Source organism: Uloborus diversus, chromosome 8, assembly GCF_026930045.1.
Source record: "Uloborus diversus isolate 005 chromosome 8, Udiv.v.3.1, whole genome shotgun sequence".
Taxonomy (NCBI): Eukaryota; Metazoa; Arthropoda; class Arachnida; order Araneae; family Uloboridae; genus Uloborus; species Uloborus diversus.
The window spans coordinates 132,235,796-132,254,616 of NC_072738.1; the positions used below are offsets into that span (position 1 = coordinate 132,235,796).

At 33.1% G+C, this 18,821-nt stretch overlaps 1 protein-coding gene across 1 annotated transcript in view; it reads right to left on the reverse strand.

Moving 5' to 3' along the window:
• Window positions 1-6,017: 6,017 nt before the first annotated feature.
• Window positions 6,018-18,821, reverse strand: part of LOC129227292 (synaptotagmin-7-like) — a 280,815-nt gene continuing 268,011 nt past the window's right edge. Inside the window, exons 7-8 of the mRNA XM_054861830.1 lie at window positions 15,227-15,335; window positions 6,018-7,038 (exon numbers count right to left, since the gene is read on the reverse strand). Coding sequence (XP_054717805.1) covers window positions 6,731-7,038; window positions 15,227-15,335 — 417 coding nt within the window. The 3' untranslated portion in view covers window positions 6,018-6,730. The remainder of the gene's footprint in view (window positions 7,039-15,226; window positions 15,336-18,821) is intronic.

Below are 18,821 nucleotides of genomic sequence, written 5' to 3' on the forward strand. Positions count from 1 at the left end.
ACAATGTTTAAGAGCTGTATGGTTCAACTTTTCTCATTTAGTTCAAAAATAGCAGGCAATAATGCAGATAACTCACTGATACTAGATGCAATTTTAAGGTAGACGAACACCCTAAATATTTTTTTCTATTATAGCCATTGTATCTTGCTTAAACTTAAAATAATTATTATTATATTTTGACTGTTTATTTGTTTCAAAACAAAAGTTTTTGAGTAAAAATCCCCATTTTTTGCTGAAAACTACCGTTTTTTTTAACACTTCCAGTGTACTCACATTTTTGGCATCTTAAGAGCTTTTTGTGTTTAACTCTTCGATAGCCATGAGCCTCCAACATTGGAAGTAATTAACTAAAACTATGTTTCATAGCTAAATGTTGCAAATACCCCCTCCCCGATAAACCTAACTTTAATTTAACATTACTTGAAACCACTGTTTGTTTGTACATTAGTTTTTATAGCAAATCAATATCACCAATTACACATTTTGCAAAGTTTCAAATGCATTAAGTTAATACAAATTGCAACATTACGTTTTCCAATAGGAGCGTTACTCTTTTGGTGACCTGTGTGACTTGAGTCTTGCAATATCGCTGCTTTACATTTAGGTTTATTGTACTAACACAACTTAATGTTTCAGACACAGAGTCAGAAACATATGTTGAAAATATAACAAAATTAAAAAGCAAAAATCCATCTTATATGTGTTAAGTAAATTATTACTTCATATTCTGAGTATATAAATAATTTTTGTTACCAGAAATAAAGGGTTAAAACACTGCGGATTAAGAAAGGAGAATATCGGGTTGAGTGGTTCAAAAATACATGTAAAAAAAAGTGTCTCCTCGATAACAAGACACCCATCAATATTTTTAGACTTGTGGATAGTTATGTACGGGAAGAATTTTGGCTTAATAATTTAACTGAAAGAGGGTGCTCAATCCCCTCCCCCAAATTTTATACGTATGGAGAGAGGGGTTAAAAAATACAACGAACTGATAAAATATTTTTTCATATTATAATATATGCATATACATTGAAATAAAATAATTATTTACAAAAAACAGCTCGGGAAATTAAACGTTTCTAAATTTGTGACATTTTCTATGCTATGGCTGATGTTAAATTGAGGGGTCATTGAGCACCCTCTTAAATTTTAAGTAAGAATGTAAAACTTTTACAGCATACTACTATGAGTAAGTTAAAAAAAAAAAAAAAAAATAGGGGATGTCCTGGACTCTAGCGGAAAAAAAAGTATTTTTGAACCACCCTAATATCGGGTCTATCAAAATTTCTCAAAATTTCAATACCGAAATTTTCAAAAATTAGGGTGTTCACCTACCTACCTTAAAGGAATTAATCACGCTAATTAGTTTGACATTTTCGACCACTCCGGGGGAGGCCGTTGTCTAGTTTCGGGCACGCTGCCGAGGAACGCTCGTGGAGAAGCCTCCGCGACCCATGCAGACAGACAGACAGACAGACGCGCGAAGCTAAATACACAGACACATGCAGAGAAAGAATGGAAGACATGGAGCGACGCTAAGGTGGGAAGTACAATTGCCTGTCCTCGGATGATGGAAAAGCAACTACGAGCATATGATGACTAGAATAATGATGAGAATATACGACTTATATATTTTATCATCACGATGACTATTACACGATTTCCTACGTTCGAATTTTTGCGCATCTTCTAAGCGTTGATGACATCAGCTGCATTGGGTTATTTCATGGCGCATTTAGTTATAAAGGTGAGTTGAGACTTTTTAGCTGTGAACTGTATTTTACTGTTAATCTTAAAAGCAATGATTTATTTTCGTTGCTTTAGAGTGCGTATGAGTTTCATTTAATTCTTCAATAGCGATGGTGTCCTTTAAATATTTTTCCATTAAAAATAGATGACTATTTCATCGAAAGTTGTCGACTACGCACATAAATAAATTCTGGACACTACTTATGGTTGTCAACTTTTTTAAAGAAATCTGAACTATTTTCGTTTGAATTTTATTGCAACAAGCCGACTCATGATCGTTTACATCCCATCTGGACGAAAGGTTAATACTGTAACCCTGCGCATAACCGTTTTACAAATTCTAAATTGGATGTTTTTGCTTAAAATTTATTATTTTTTTTAACTTCTATTACGGTATTTCACTATTGCATTTAAATTGCCCTACCTTATTATTTTTGTTGTAGCCATTGCTTAGTTACAGTTAACCGTTGCTTCTTGCAAAATTAAAAAAAATTATTAAGCACCAATGGTTTTTTCTAATAACAGCTATTAATTCTGAATGATTTAAAAATAATTTGTGTATATCTCTAATAATGACGTATAAATAATGAAACTTTCTTGGTTTGATAAATGAACGAGTTCTCTCACATTCATTACTTTTTTCATTGCAAATCACGTGTTTGAGATATTTACTGACAAGTATATCATCTCTGAGGAATTTTTCTGCAAATAAAATCTATAGTTTACTGTCATGAAACATTTACTAGGATTTTTAACAAATAACATCCGCATTAATATTTACCCTTGAAAAAATATATCTGTATTAAAAGTTCTAACAATATTACGCGCTAGAAATACCACGGAAGGTTTCCTTTAAAATTTAAATCTATTATTCCCGTTAATACTGAATGTTCTCATCAGATGACTCTTTGCAAGTATTCTTGGTAAATAAACGAAGAAAAAAATAAGTAGCTTAGCTCAAGTGTAGCTTAATAATATGCTGTTGCTCACAGATATATCAGAAAACGTTTCGTTGTTATTATACGCTGTTTGTGGCATTGAAACTTTAATGAATTTCTCAACAGCTATTCATGTTAAAGCTCAAATGCGTTGAAGAATCTGAGATAGTTTAAGATTTTAAAAATGAAATTCATTTAATAAAGACACAATTAAGAAAAAAATGATATTGTGATAAGAGGCAAAGGCAAAAATATAACTGAAATTAAAGGTACATTAAAATTTGTACGCTTTGCCATACAAAGAAAAGATATCACTAAGCGATTAATCTCAAAACTGTTACGTTACAGTTTATCTATTGAAATGTGCCTAACTTACATCAAATACATCTAACATCTAAAATACACTCAAGATGCTTGACAAAACTACATCTTCATTGTTTTTATTCACGCAAAGCAAGAAAATCCTTAAAGTTTGCAAAATATGCAACAATCTTTAATCATTAATAACAGTAATTAATGTGATTTATGTATGTTATTAATTTTGATTTTTTTTTTTAAATTTTAAAACCCATAGTTCCAAGAATTTCATGTTGTTATTTAATACGATGATTTCTTTTTACTAGGTCAAGCTGGCCTTTTTTTGCCTATAGTTAGTTAGTAATAGTTGTTAGTTGGTATTACGACTAATTTATTGGCGTTAAACATTTATCTTGCACTTTAACTAACCTATTTTATGGTGCGGAAAAAGGTTTCGTTTGCTTTACTTCAAACTGGCATTATTCAATTCGGTGACTTTAGTTTACAGAGGTTTCTATTTTCACCGAAAAACCATCATTACCATAATTTTCCATTTTAATACACGAATCTTTTAGATGGCTAAGTTTATGTCGAAATATGAGTATTTAATGAAGTTCACGCAATCTAGTACAGTATTATAAATACGTACAGCACATGTCTAAACAAGCTCATAAATGAAAAATAGTCTACTCATTTGCATAGTTGTGGTTCCAAAGTAAATATACACATGTTTTTGATGGAAATATTTTGGCAGTGAAGAGGAAAGGCAATTTTCTTTCTACCTAGGCCCCGGGTGTGCTTCGAAAACCTATAATTCAGGCGCAAAGAGGCGATTAGGAAACCTTCAAAACGAAGGTCGTCCCTGCAAAGAACTGACTTTTCTTGCCATGACAATTGAAGGGTTTGAAGCAACAAGGAGTTAACTCCATTTTTTGGTTTTTGGTTCAACAAGGAGTTATCTCCGGTCGATAGTTCTCAAGTTCGTTTGGTTCAACAAGGAATTATCTCCGGTTTATAATTCTCAAGTTATTCGCTAGAATGAGTTAGCTGTTTCATTCGCTTGAGGCAACATGGAGTTAACTCCAGGAGATTTCCCAACAATAAAAAAAATGGAGTCAGCTATTGATTGCTGCAAACCCTTCAATTTCAACCGATTGAAAACCTTTCTATTCATTAACAAGCAAACTTGCTTTTAAATACTATCTTATGTTGAACCTCTGAGGCTTCATTTGATGAGGTGATGATTTTCTACACTTCCGAAATTGTTCTCAAGAGCATATTCCACCACCAATTATATAATACACTAAGCTTTTTTCAGTAAAAATGCTCTTTCTAAATAGATATAGTAACTGCTTCAGAAATGGAGCTTCTTTCCCTAAATTTCTGAACTTTCGATTACTATACAAAAAGCTGAAGTTTATAGTCTCAGAAATCCTACAAAAGCGTTGTTTAGGACTGTATCCTATGTTTTGATAGTTTAATCAGCGCTTACATCAATAGTATACAATAAGAGCCAAATCTTTTCTCATATCCAGCAATCTCACTCGTGAACCACTGAGTCTTTAAACTACGTAACGCAGTTTTAAACGACAATTTTATGAACTTCAAATAACTGCTCTGATACGTCGAGGGTATAATAAATACCTTATACATTTATTATTTTGAAAGAACCTCTTGACATTAAAACTAACCTTTTCCAAAAAAAAAAAAAAACATGAAATTCTGTAAATCTTCCTATTAAGTACAAATTTTCAGTGTCACTATCTTAATAATTTTTTTTAGGAAACGTAACAAAGTTTTTAGCCGTCATTCTTAGTAATTGGAGCGGTCTTAAAAATCAATATATAAAACACATTTTCTTTTGTCAAAAATAAATAAAATTGCTTCTTCAAAGAAAACATTTAACACAAAATACTTTGCATGCTTTAATGCTTATAAAACAAAGTAATCAGCAATTACAACTAATGCAAATTTTTGATTGATGCAACTCGACAAAAATTGAAAATCTTTATCGGTACCTTGGAAAGCAATGGCGCAAAACACCACATGACAATTTAAAAAATCAGATTATTCAAATTTTAAAATTTAAAATTTTACCACAAGGTGTGAGAATTCTTCTAACCGTAAGCTTTAGTTTTATGAAACTAAATTTATAACATTGAATGTGTTAGGTTCTAGTTTTCAAAAATTATTTTGTGTGTGTGTGTGTGTGTGTGTTTTTTTTTAATTTCTTAGAGAAGAAGCCTTTACAGAATAAAGCGAAGATACTTTTGAAACAAATATTTTTCCAAAAAAAAAATAAGAAGAAGAAGAGGGGAGAGGGTAAGTATTGAGTACACAAAATCAAGTATAAGAATAAATCAAAACTCCATTAAAAGGGAGGAAAGAATGGATGAAAATTGTGCTATATGATGACTCCCAGTTTGTATATCATTTTTAAATAACGTTTTCCCAATAGGGAAACAACGTGTTTAGATTTGTGTATTCTTTAAAGGTTCTGTTGTGTAAAAAAAAATGTATGACGGAAGAAGCACTAAGAAAATCGATCTTAAGAATGTGTCCGAATATCCGTATCGAAAAAATTAATCTTAGGAAAAAATAACTTTTGAAGCCAAAAAGTGATACGCAATTTAACTGTATGGCACATAGAAAGAGAGGAATGAAACCTTAAGCGTATTTTCAACAATCGATCATTAGGATCATCCTAAGCTCCTAACGAGTCCAAAAATATCCCCTCTCGCTGAACTACTTTTCAAGGTTCGTTACCAGGATCATGGTAAATTCCTTAAAGGTGCAAGAAATTCTTTCTTGCTCAAATACTTTTCAAGTATTAATTACCAAGATCATGGTAAACTCCTTAAAACTGCAAGAAATACATTCTTGCTCTAGTACTTTTCAAAGATTTAATACCAAGATCATTGTTAAATTCCTTAAAAGTGCAAGAAATTTTCCCTTGTTCAACAAGTTTTTAAGGAAAAATTACCAGGATCATGGTAAACACCTTCAGAAAGCAGGAAATCTTTCTTGCTCAACTACTTCGAGCTGCTGTAGCATTTCTAAACACCAAATTAGTAAAACGTTTATTATAAAACGTCGTCTTTGTTCTAATACTCTGAGGTTTCAACAATCTTCAAGACCATTTTCTTTCAGGTATGTTTCGTTGTTCGCTGTGCAGACAAGGTAAGGCGCCAATAACACAGAATCAAGGAAATCCTCCCGAAAGCGAGGGCTGGCTCCCAATTTGCATAGAGACTGAAGGCAAAGGCGCAGAAGGAATGACAAGGAGCTGCTGCAAAAAAATAAAACATCATCTTACGATTTGATTCTCTTGTTATTCCGTTATTCTTTGGCCCCGAATTTAAGCGGAAGCGTCGTTCCTCGGCTGCGAACTGACCCGGCCTTGTGCGTTGCGACGACAGATAATTTCTGTGAGGGGATCTAGAAGAAAAGGGTACACATGTATATAGATTTATATAGATGCACAGTCGTCGTGCTTCCGAGTGACACATAGAGAGATATACATTCGTTCGTTGCACGAGAAAGCGACGCAGTTCGATGTTTTCATTTTTGAAGCACCGGGGTCGGTCGTTGCATTGATTCCCGCGCTTTTTGGGGGGTGGTATATAACACACACACCTACAGAGTGAGAGCGTACAGAGATTAGACAGTTTCTTTTTTTGGTTTCATACACACACAAATATATATATATATATCATCTTCACCAGTGGTGACATAGTTTTCCTTCAGACTGGCTTCAGCTTGTGCCACTGGACCACTGGGGTCCGCGGTTTGGTAAGCATCTCTCCCCAGTGCTTGGCTTCGGTGGGCCCGCACTTCGAGCCCAAGACGATGCCCCCAATCGCCTCGTTCCTGCCCACATTGTCCCAGTCCATAACCGTGATCGCCATTGAAGTTTCCCGGATGTGTTCCCAAGTGACGATGAAGGTGAATGCCTCATTGAACACTGGATTCAAGGTAGCTTTGAAAACAGGGGTTTTGCGCTTCTCCAGCCGTTTATCGCCTCGCATCAGCCAGATCTTTACGTACGGATCTGCAACAGAATGCCATAAAATTAAAAACATCTACGCAATATTTGAAGTACAGCAATATTTTGGGTCGCTTTGATCAAAATGTATCTACTTTTTAATGCTTCACTCATATTTTTGCAGTGTCGTTGCTTTATTGAAGTAAAACAGAAGAAACAATGCAAAAATATTGCACATTATTCCGGCATTTGAAATACAAAAATGATAAAAGCTATATGAAAGAAAAAAATTGCTCGGTTCAAATCGATTCTGCCACTTAAAGTCAGTTTAAACTTCGTTTAAACCATGTAAGAAATGTGACGTAAAATAAATTATTTTTATGTAACTAGCGCTGCTTTGAAACAGAAAATACTATTTCTAAATGTTTAATGAAACATTATAATTTCATTCCAGCAAAGATCTTAGCAATTTATTACATTGCGCAGAATATTACAAACATTATACAGCAGCTTTCGCCAGTGGCGTACCGAAGGGGGGGCGGAGGGGGCGGTCCGCCCCAGGCCCCGCTTTGACACAGGCCCCCAAATTTCAATTTTTGGTTTTCACCAATATTGTCGCATATCTTGGTTTGAATACTTAAACAAGTTGACTTAATAAATCATAATTTTTTTAAAGACCAAATATTTGTTCAGGGATACAATCAATACCTCTTCGGGATCAATCGAGGGTTTATGATACCCAGGCCCCGCTTTGACATAGGCCCCAAAATTTTAATTCGTTTTCTTTTTCGCCAGACGTGCCTTATGTCATGGTTTAGATAAATAAAAAGTTGACTTTTTATGTATAATGAATATTTTCTCAGTGACTCTTGCCTAAACAAAGAGAGGGCAAATTATGTCCCACAGGCCCCGCTTTGACATAAACCCCGAAATTGTATCTTATTTTTTTCCAGTAGATCTGTCATATACATCATGATTAGAAATATTAATCAGTTACCTATATATGCGAGTATATATCATAAATTTTGTTAAATATGACTTTTTTTCATAGTGACCCGTGGACCCGTCCTAGTGTACAAAGGCACATGAGCGCTTGGGCCACGAATTTAATGGGAGCCCCAAATTTTTTAATTAACTAAACCTATAAAAATCATTTGCTTTTATTTTGTTAAGTGCTTTCAGCAAAGTTTTATGCATTTTTTTTTCAAACAATTTATAAAAAAAAAACTAATGCATAACAGATGCACGTTTATGATTTCTGATCATTACAGTATACAGCTAAAATATCTGTTTTATGTTTTGTTTTGTGTATTAAGACTACGATGGTTTAGTCTTAATTCATACACTATTTTTGAAACCAAATTCAAACATATAACCAAGAAAATCCATTCCTAAATGAGAAGTTGTCTATCCTTTGCGGCGTTGGAAAAATCAGTCAGATAAATTTTTCTTTTTACCAGCTGCACTTCTGTGGTTTTAAGTTTCGTCTCCTGCCCGAAGCTGTAACTTCTAAGAACAAATCGGACCCCTTCTGACTCAAGCAAAGGGGACTTCCTTTTTGCTATGCCCCTTTCGACAGCGTAAAACTGTTTAATTGGTCAATTCTTCGGGACTTTTGACCTTGACTGTATAATACCTCCTCCCATCCATTCTATACTCGATTGCAAGCTTACTTGACTATGGAGAAATGAGCTACGACCAAGCAAAATAAATAGTTCCTAACCCTTTGTCCGATAATCGGGGGAAATTACGCTCTTCGCTTTAGAAATCGGATTAGTTAAACCCACGCATACGCAAAATTTTTTTGCCTTAATTTCTATTGAACATTAAATATTTTTAATTCTACCAGCGAAGCCGCGCGGAGCGTTTTCTCCACTTCAATCAAACGCGCCAGGCAAGTATAGGATCACACCAGAGTTTTTTTTGTCTGAAGAACATAAAGAGCATTTTTTTTTTTTTTTTTTTTTTTTGTGAGTGAGATCTAATAGAAAAGTTTTATTTAGACTGTGAACGTGTGAATTTCATCCTTATTTAGGTAAGCATGTTTTAAAAATATTTTTCTCTGAGATTAGTTGATGTTATCAGGTAAATAGTTCCCTGGTGTGTCTTACTCAAAGGAATAGTAAAAAGTTTTTTTTTGTAAAAGCCAATTTTTATCCTAAAATTTATTAAATCTGGAATGCCTAAACGTTTCTGTTCACTGTACTTGGATGTTCAGATGCAATAAATTTTTAAGATACAATATAATTTTAGGACTTTTTTCCGTTTTTGATATTTTCTGAAAAAGCACAATTTTATTAAAAATATAGTATTTACTAAATTTTACTTAAAACCATATGTTTTACTGTGGTATTTACAATAGTATCCGAAATCAAACCAACACTACTGAAATATGTAAAAATGTACCACTTAAAATAATTACTGTAATATATGGTACGTACACATAGTTTGAGAAACTTCAGTTTTAATACCAGGTAGGCCCCCATTTCGAGTAGCGCCCCAGGCCCCCATCTGTCTCGGTACGCCACTGGCTTTCGCACAGTGTTTATAGAATAATTGGATTAAATAAAGAGCTGCGTACAGTATGCTGCTATCAAGTAGGAAACTGATATTTTATAATCAGTCCTGAAGAGGGCAGCATTGGGCTTTCTTCAATGGCTTTTAAAGTCAAATCCTCATTTTTATCCCTCAGCGAATTCGCTGATTGAGTAATGCTCTGACGTCATCTACATTAAAACTCGTGCATTAGCATGATAATTTGATAATATTTTTTGGTAATATTTGACATGCAGGGAAATGCTTTATTTTGACAAAGTTGAACTGGATCCGGTAACTTAATTGTTTTACAGTTAAGACTGTTATTTTAGGAGAATGAAGAAATGAAAAATTGAGCAGCATTAAACGCAAAATACTGGAGTTTAGGGTTAATCCACTGGAGTTAAGGTTATAATTTCAACTACAGTCGAGCCCGCTTATTAGAATATCGGTTCAAAGAATATTCCGCTTAATATAACACATTTTCAATGTACCAAACCAATGTAATGTGTTATTTTTTATCCCGGTTATTGGAATATCCCGCTTATTAGAATATTTTTTAGTGGCTGAATGACTATTCCATTATGCAGGTTCGACTTACAAAATATCAGCAAACAGTCAATTGCTTCGTTGAAATTGTAGAACCAAATTTCACCCGTCATACATTGACAGGCGGTTTTCTAGTAGTGTACTAGTAACTAAGAAATGCTGCAATGCTTACTACATGTTTCAAATAAACCTAAATGACTGAACTCCTATTGATTTTCTTTCAGGGAGACCTTATAGATTTAGCACAAGTGACTGACTGTTAATACTAATCTCTTTTTCTTTAACTTTACGTTCTTTATAAAATATCCCCTTCGATGCTTGTGATCAGTGCTGAAATTGGGCCATGTCGGCCGGATCAGAAACTAGGGGCCCGGCCATTGGGGGGTGAGCGACTCAGAATTGGAGTAGTAAAAGTTTTATAGGTGGAGATGGGGAGAATCCCAAAGGGCACGCCTCAGCTCTCCAAGGCTCTGCTTGTGATCCATAATGAAGTACGTGTTTCGCTTTTTCAAAGCTGAAGCACAAATTTTATTGGAAGTTTTGGAAAATTTATGATTTAAATGATAAATTTAATTAAAAAAGTGAAAATAAGTGTTAAGAAATAGTTAAAATAAATTTTTTTTATACAGAAGCTCATAGGGAAGTGCATGGTATCCAGTGACACTAAAAGGAGATCAAGTATAATTTGATACCCTGTAAAAATCAAATCCATTTTTGAAACGTTTAATAAAGGTACTTAGTTTCGGCCATCAATTTCGCTACTGAAAAATTTAAATGAAATGAATAATCAACGAAAGTAGATTATGGGTTCATTTTTCATTAGGAGAGGAAAAATACTAATTACTACTGACTGTGAAAATGTTGGAGTGTAAACCTCCAGAGGGTTTCGATTCGTAGTTATAAAACTTAAATACGTCACCTTAGGCGATTTAATAAATTAGCGAAAGAGTTAAACCTCTTATGAGGTAAAACGTAGGCTCCACGCAGTTTGTAACGTTTATAACATTTTAAAGTTAATGAGAGAAACCCCATAAAAACGATGAAAAATTGCTGTCATTCACTAAGCTTAAATCAGGTAATAAATTATAGGATTCACGCCTCTGCTTTACCTCCTTCATAACCTATTAGACCGAGACTGTAGCGTCTCTTATGGTTTAATTGAAATTTGGAACAGTATTATTATTATCATTATTAATATTGTTATGGCCATCAGCATCATTATCATTATTACTTTCTTCTATATCTAATATATAGAAGAAAGTATTAAATTCGTGCAAATTTTCGAATTTCGAATTTTGACGGATTCGAACGTTTTGAGGTGTGCTGAGTCCATTTCGACTATTTTTGGAAAATGTCTGTCTGTCTGTGTGTGTGTATGTGTGTGTGTGTGTGTGTGTGTGTGTGTATGTGTGTCACGTCTGTGTGTGACCAGTTTTTTGTGGCCGCTCTACAGCAAAAACTACCGCATGAAATTGAACGAAATTTGGTACACATATGTGCCCCTATGTGAACTTGTGCCCATTGGTTTTTGGCGTGAATTCCTCCAAGGGGGGTGGAGCAATGGGACGTTTTTTGAGTTACGCGTGCTTGCTATTCCTCAGGAAGTAACCGGCGGAATCAAGCAAAATTTGGTCCATATGTTGCCCCTAACAGGAGCAGGTGCTGATTTAATTTTGGTGTCAATAGCTCAAACGGGGTTTGAGTTATAGAACGTTTTTTGTCGTCAATTGTGACTGCTGTATCTCAAGAAATAACGAACGGAATCAAACAAAATTTTTTTGACGAGTAGCCCTTAGTGGGTATAAGAGCTGATTTTATTTTGGTGTCAACAGCTAAAAAGGGGGGTAGCGCAATCGCCCGTACTTTTTTTCCATTGTGAGTGCCCTATCTCAAGAAGTAATGCTACGTTCTGGTTGAAATTTGGAATATATGTGAATCCATACGTAAACAGGCTTTGGTTCAATTTTGACTCCAATCGCTCCAAGAGGTGTTGATTTTTTTTTTTTTTTTTTTTTTTTTTTGCGAATAAAAATAGTTTTATTAATGCAACAATAAGAAAGATAAATCGTAATAGATTGTCGTCTGCGTATTTCTCGTGATTTTAATTGTATGGAAATGATCGGAAATATTATCTCAATGATTTAAAATTTTTAACTGTTGCCATCTTATGTTTGTTAATAAATAAAATATTTGTAATTAATTCAAGTAAGGCTTTTAAAGTAACTTTCAATTTTTGCTCTTTGTTTTGTTTTTACAATAATTCAGACTTTGGGATGGTCGTCAAGTTTTTGCATGTGTAATTTTGTTTTTGTTGGGAATATTGCTTCCTCGTCAAGCATGGGGAGGGATCAGAAAAAGGAAAAATATAGAAGAAAGTTTCGTGATGGCCACAACATACTAGTTAGATTTACTATTACTTTTATTGTTTTAAAAATACAAAAAACGTCTAATTAATAAGTAAAAAAAAAAGAAAAAAAACAGTTCCACGCATCCAAATTTAAGTTCCTTCATAGAGTGGTGGGATGAAGTACGTAATTCAATTAAATATTCACTTAGTACTTCTACACTTTGTGTCTTGGGTATAAAGAAAAAGCAAGGTACAGAATGTGCTCTCTTAAAAAAAAGCAATTAGCTATCCAATTTTATAAATCGTCTAGGTGCGTTATGTTTTCCATATCCCTGATCAATCGAATTTTATAAACATGCACACCTCTTAACACGGCATCTTTTTATTTATTTATTTATTTATTTCGAGAAATCAGGAATTGCTCATTGCTCTCACTTGAGCGTAGTTGACGTTTCTTTGTTCTTATTTTCTACGCTTATCATGCAAACTCCTCTGGTCCACAGGCCTCAACAAAAATTTCCCTCCTCTTGGGCGGTGGCGTCTATGTCCCATGGAGTTGACTTTATTTATACTCGACTCTCAACCCTCTTTAGATGAAAACAGCATCTAGCGCACAACATCCAGCATCTGGGATTTATTTAAATTTTGACGTTTCAAATCAATTTTTGAAATTATGATTGCAATTGGAACCTTTTGTAAAAACGAAAAGTCCAACGAATAGGGTCCTATCGCAACTTGTGATTGCGAAAAACTTAATTAGAATTAAAGACTTCAAAATTTAAATGAATGCCAGGGACTGGATGCTGGATGCCGTTTCTTTGTTTCTGGGTTCACAGGAACTCAAAATAAGTAAAATCTACTCTCGGTATATCTTTAACAATTTGGAGCTAAAAGACCTGTCATGTTTTACTCTAAAAATATGAATACACATTTTTTGAGCAATCACGATTGCTTATTGTTTTTACTTGACCTCAGTTGATGTTTTTTTGATCTTATATATTTTTTCTTTACCCCATTAAAGATGAAAGGAGTTACATCGGATATCAAGAAATTATTTTTATAAAATAGAGGTAGACTTTTGTAATCCCTTTTTATCCCTAACCTTAATTATTCAATTGAAAATTGAAAGAAAAAAATTTGTTTTAATAAATGATATCCTATTAAAACATTTTACATTTTCTTGATTTTCCGATAACGGGGAAATTAAGCAGTCCCCAACGCAAGTTGTCACAGAACACAGTAGTGCCCCTCTGACGACTATTTAGAGAAACGATCTGCAGAAACCAGTCGTACTGTCGCAACGATACAATTATCAGTTCGAGTCATTAACTTTTCTTCAAATTAATATCTATCATGTACGTATCAGATACAGTAAAATTTTGGTAACTTGACACGCGGATAACTCGACAACCTCAGTAAGTCGACATTAATTTTTCCAATGGTTGGTCCAGTGTTAATTACAATAGGTGCAAACCTCTCTAACATGGCACAATGTTACACGAAACTCTATAAGTCGACATCCACTTGCTATTTTATTTCACTTTTTGCTGCCGATAATATTTTACATTAACCTTTTCTGAGGCTATTTATGGGTCAGTTAATTCATTGTTTTCCGGAAAGAGCTGTTTTAGAGAATTTCCCCGTGTACCCTTAAAAGTCAACCACCACACTCCGTGCTTTTGCTGCAGTTTGAGGACTTGATAGAGCTTGAAGAAATATAAACAGGATAGGTCGTAAAAGAAACAAGACAGCACAACATATGTTTTTCAAATAAGTGAGAGCAGGACTTTTCTCTTTAACAGATAAGAAGCTCTATCTCTTTTCAAAAAATATGCGTTTTTTCCTAACCATATAAATGAAGTTGTCTTATTTATTTTGTTATGTTCTTTTCAAACAAATAAAAAACGAAAAAAAGAAGAAAGAAAGGAAAATCATCTACTGATATTAATTTTTATAACGTGGACGGCAAGCATTAATAAATAAGCAATACAGAAAACACAAGAATAACTGAAATAATAGAACCTCGGTAAGTTGACACCCGCTTACCTGCGATCCCTTTGGGGTGTCGAGCTACCGTGGTTCCACTGTATTATATATTTTAGTGTCTAATTAAAATAAGAAAGGCTAAGCTAATTGAATTATTTAGATCTACTACTGACAACCCTCCATCAAAAAGTTTAATGTAACGAGCATAGATTTACAAGCTTTTCTTTCATTCTTTTTTTCTAATTCTAAATGTATTTTATTTTAAAGTAAAAATAAATAAATTAAAAAAATAATGAAAAATTAATTTGAATTTTTGACATCTTGAATTGAAATTATGTTTTTCGCAATCACGAGCGTGTGTGTTTGTGTAGACGCATGTGTGTGGGTGCGTGTGTGTGTGTGTGTATGTATGCATGTGTGTTCGTGTTGTGTGTGTACGCGCGCGTGTGTGTGTAGGCGTTCGTGTGTGTGTGTGTGTAGGCATATGTGTTTGTGTTTGTCTGCAGGCATGAGTATGTGTGTGTGTAGGAGTTTGTGTTTGTGTCTGTGCGCAGGCATGAGTGTGTAGGCGTGTCTGTGTGTGCGTGTGTGTGTAAGATATGGACGCAACCTGGAGACGGTTTTCGCAAGAGGAGCAGCATCGTGAGGCCGGTCAACGCGACGGTGGTGCTGGCAGAGGGTGCTGGTGGGAAAATAAAATCATAGGAACGCCAAAAACAGTCAAGTGAGAACAATAAGCAATAGTGATTGCTCAATAACTTTAAAAAAAAAACATTGATTCTATTCTTAAAAGCAATTCGGCAAACAGCAAAAATGAAGTAAAAAATGATTATTTACCTGATGCGCCTGTGATGTCTTTGGCTTTCAATTTTCGGGCTTTGATGAAACCAATTGTTAACTCACTGGTACGCGGAACGTACATCAAACTCACGAGTAAGTCTCCTAACTAAAAACAGAATCAAAAGTAAGTACTTAAAATTTGTCATATGGTTTATTTAGAATTTTAGATATTTACTACAGCAACATAATCTGCAATAGTGTATATATGTTGTATATTTTACTATCTCTTAAAAGAAATTATTCGTATTAAGAGAAGTTAAGACAGAAATAAGATAATAATAAATAATAAAAAAGTTTTTCTACTGTGTACGAAAGTTCTTTTCTTTTTTTAAACATCTATTTATGTAAGAATTGGTGAAAAGCTGCACCGGAAAACTAAATAAAGGGCAAAAGTAGTGCTTTGAAGTATATTGGATATCATTATTTTCACAAAACAGTAATACTTAATAGTTTTCCTCCTATGTACGAAAGTTATTTTTTTAAACCATCTATTTATGTAAGAATTGGGAAAAAGCTGCACCGGAAAACTGAATAAAGGGCAAAAATAATACATTGAAGAAATAAATTATCGGATGTCATTATTTTCCCAAAAGAGTAATACTTGTATACACGTGCACAGAAAATACACAGGTACATTAAAACTTTTCCGAAAAGACACAAATTAAACATTTTTGTTTCACTTATTTAAATTTCATTTAGAAATAATACAGGCAAGCCAAAGACGGTCAGTGCTTTTACTATAGACCACCCACAAAAGTAGAAATATATATATATATATATATATATATATATATATATATATATATATATATATATATATATATATATATATTAATCACAAAACAAAGGTTGTGCATCATATAATGTGTATCTGAAGTGGAAATGAGTGAATTTTAGGAGATTACATTCATGTGTCGCCATTGCGTACATTTTACTTCTGAGCAGTATTTTTTTTTACGTAAGAATATATTTTAATTTATATGTACTGACATATTATTTACCAGAAAACTACGATAGTGTAATAATGAGAAATATTTAAATGATGAGCAACTGAAAAAGCATAATAAAACGCGTTTCTGAATGCATAAGCTGTTTGCCCTCGTGTCCCCATAATCGAAATATAAACTCCTAAAATCTGCCAAAATTTCAGGAAAAATTGCTAAATTTACCGATATTTGTTGTGTAGGGAAAGACATAGTTCACGCCCTTTGCAGATGGATGTCCTGCCACATGTTAAACCGCACGCATTTTAAACTGAAATCGCATGTATTTTAAAATCCTCGTCGTCTTTAATTTTGGCACTTTTCTAGAAAATTTTGGCGGATTTTAAGACCTTTTATAACATGATAACGAGGGTATAAGAGCAAGTAATTTTTGCCTCAAGAAAATGTCTTAATAAGCTCCTTCAATTGCTATATATTTCAATTTTTTTAATTATTTCGCTATGTGTGTGGCTCCCTTATTTTTAGTTTAGATGAAGAGAAACGTTCGCGTTTAACTTAAGACGATTTCTGAAATATTATTTCTTCTTCTTGAACCACGTTCTTTTTAATCCAATTTAATGGCTCTCAATATGTTACCATGCTAATGCGCGTAGAAAGAGAGCGATTTTTAAAAATCTGTATCTCCTACAAAAAAACAATTCAGTAATTTGATTTTTTTATGATTGTAAATGTCAGTAAAATCAGTAAACAATTTTGTATAACTTAGATTAGTTTTAAATAAAGAATTATTTTTTTTTTAAATAAAAAAATCTAAATGCTTTTTTTCGAAATCGTGAAAACTGAACGTTTCACTCCATGCATTATGCTGAGCTAAATAATACGCTAATGCTTACAAAGAAGGTCTTAAATTGCACAGATATATCATAATCAAACACTATACACCTATTCTTCAAAAAAAAATTTAATAGTTAGACATTTTGTAACTTATGAAACCTATAATTTCTTAAAAAACTGAGAATTGAGGGTAAAAATTGTCATGAAATATATTTTTTTCAAATATTTTAAGTCAAACTGATGTATAAGTTTTAAAATAACTATCAAAAAACGTTCACAGAAAATTTCAAAGCAATAGAACAGCAAGTTTTTGAAATGTAATGCTCGAAACTCCAAATCTTGCGTTTTGACAAAAATGCGTTTAAAATATCCTGTCAAACACGAATTCCGGAAGTAAGCAAATATATTTTATTTAATATCTTGGGAAGTTTTTCTCGTATCGATAAAAACTTGGTACTTAAATGTTCAAAATAAGTGGCAGTACAACATTTTTTTTTTTCAAAAAATCGATTTTTTTGAAGTTTAACACTACTTAGACCCATTAACTCCAATGAATTTAACAGATTAATAACTTTACGTTGAGAAAATGGTGAGTAATTACATGTTACCAAGGTAGCTATCGTAAAAAAATATGTAAGCTAATGTAGTGAAACAATATTTGGTGCTCCATTGTACTATATTATTTTCTAACATTACACATTTTTCTACAACCATTTTTAAATCAAATTTCCAGAACAAAAGAAGTCATGGCAATGCTAGATCAAAAAAAAAAAAGTTTATTGTGTTTTTTACGTAATTTCTTTGTATTTATATTTTTCTTTTAATTTAACATTATATTACTCTTCTACAAGGAAAAATAAATTGGTGACGTTTTTTTCCACCCATTTTTAAAATGTTTTCATCATATGGGTTACGCTTGGAATGACCAGCTCCTAAAGTGGTTCCTAAACTGCAATTTTGAAATTGAATTATAAAGCAGATAAATTTTATCTTACAAAAATTGCACATATAAGAAAATTATGAAAAAACATCCAAGTTTATGGACACCATTGGTTAATCTTGGTCAAAGAATACGAGAGCAATGATTTTGAATGTTCTCAATTTCAAATTTGAACTTGCTTTATAAGTTTGCGAGAGCTTTTTCAAAGTCATCATTATGATGCATATTTTCTTATAAACTGGTAATTACGGCAGTGATTTTCTGTTACGTACACTGGACTTAACAACTTAAATAATGGTTTAAATTTTTTACTGTTTATTCAGTACAAGCAAAGTACGCGGCGTTCGAAAAACCTGAGAATGAGCAAAGACAACAAGTGAATTAATAAATCTAACCAAAGCGACAAGCTTTTAAAAATAATACAGACGATAAAAAACTAAATCAGAGAAATTAGAACATCATGGTTTTAATAATATGAAAAAAATGATAGTAATGTAGTTATAGTAAGCAGAGGTACTTTAACCGTATTTATTGTATCTCTTTTAAAAATAAAAACGGGAATTAATTTTTCGCTTACCAGCATTGTTTTCTGATGTTGCTGATTAAAAGTTGAACAAAAAATACTAATTTGTCATAAGTTTTATGCATTTACATTCGTAAGAAATTAGAATTGCTGCACTTATGCGTAAACACATAATAATCTTCCGATCTCTGACAGACCAAAACCTCTAACTACATTAAGCATTCGAGAGGATACATAACTTGATACCGATTCCCCATTTGCTCAACACTGCGAAACATTCTCGGAAGTTTATTCCACTAAGCAAAATCTCATCTAACTGCAACTGTACTTTCTCCAAAATCATCCACTGGG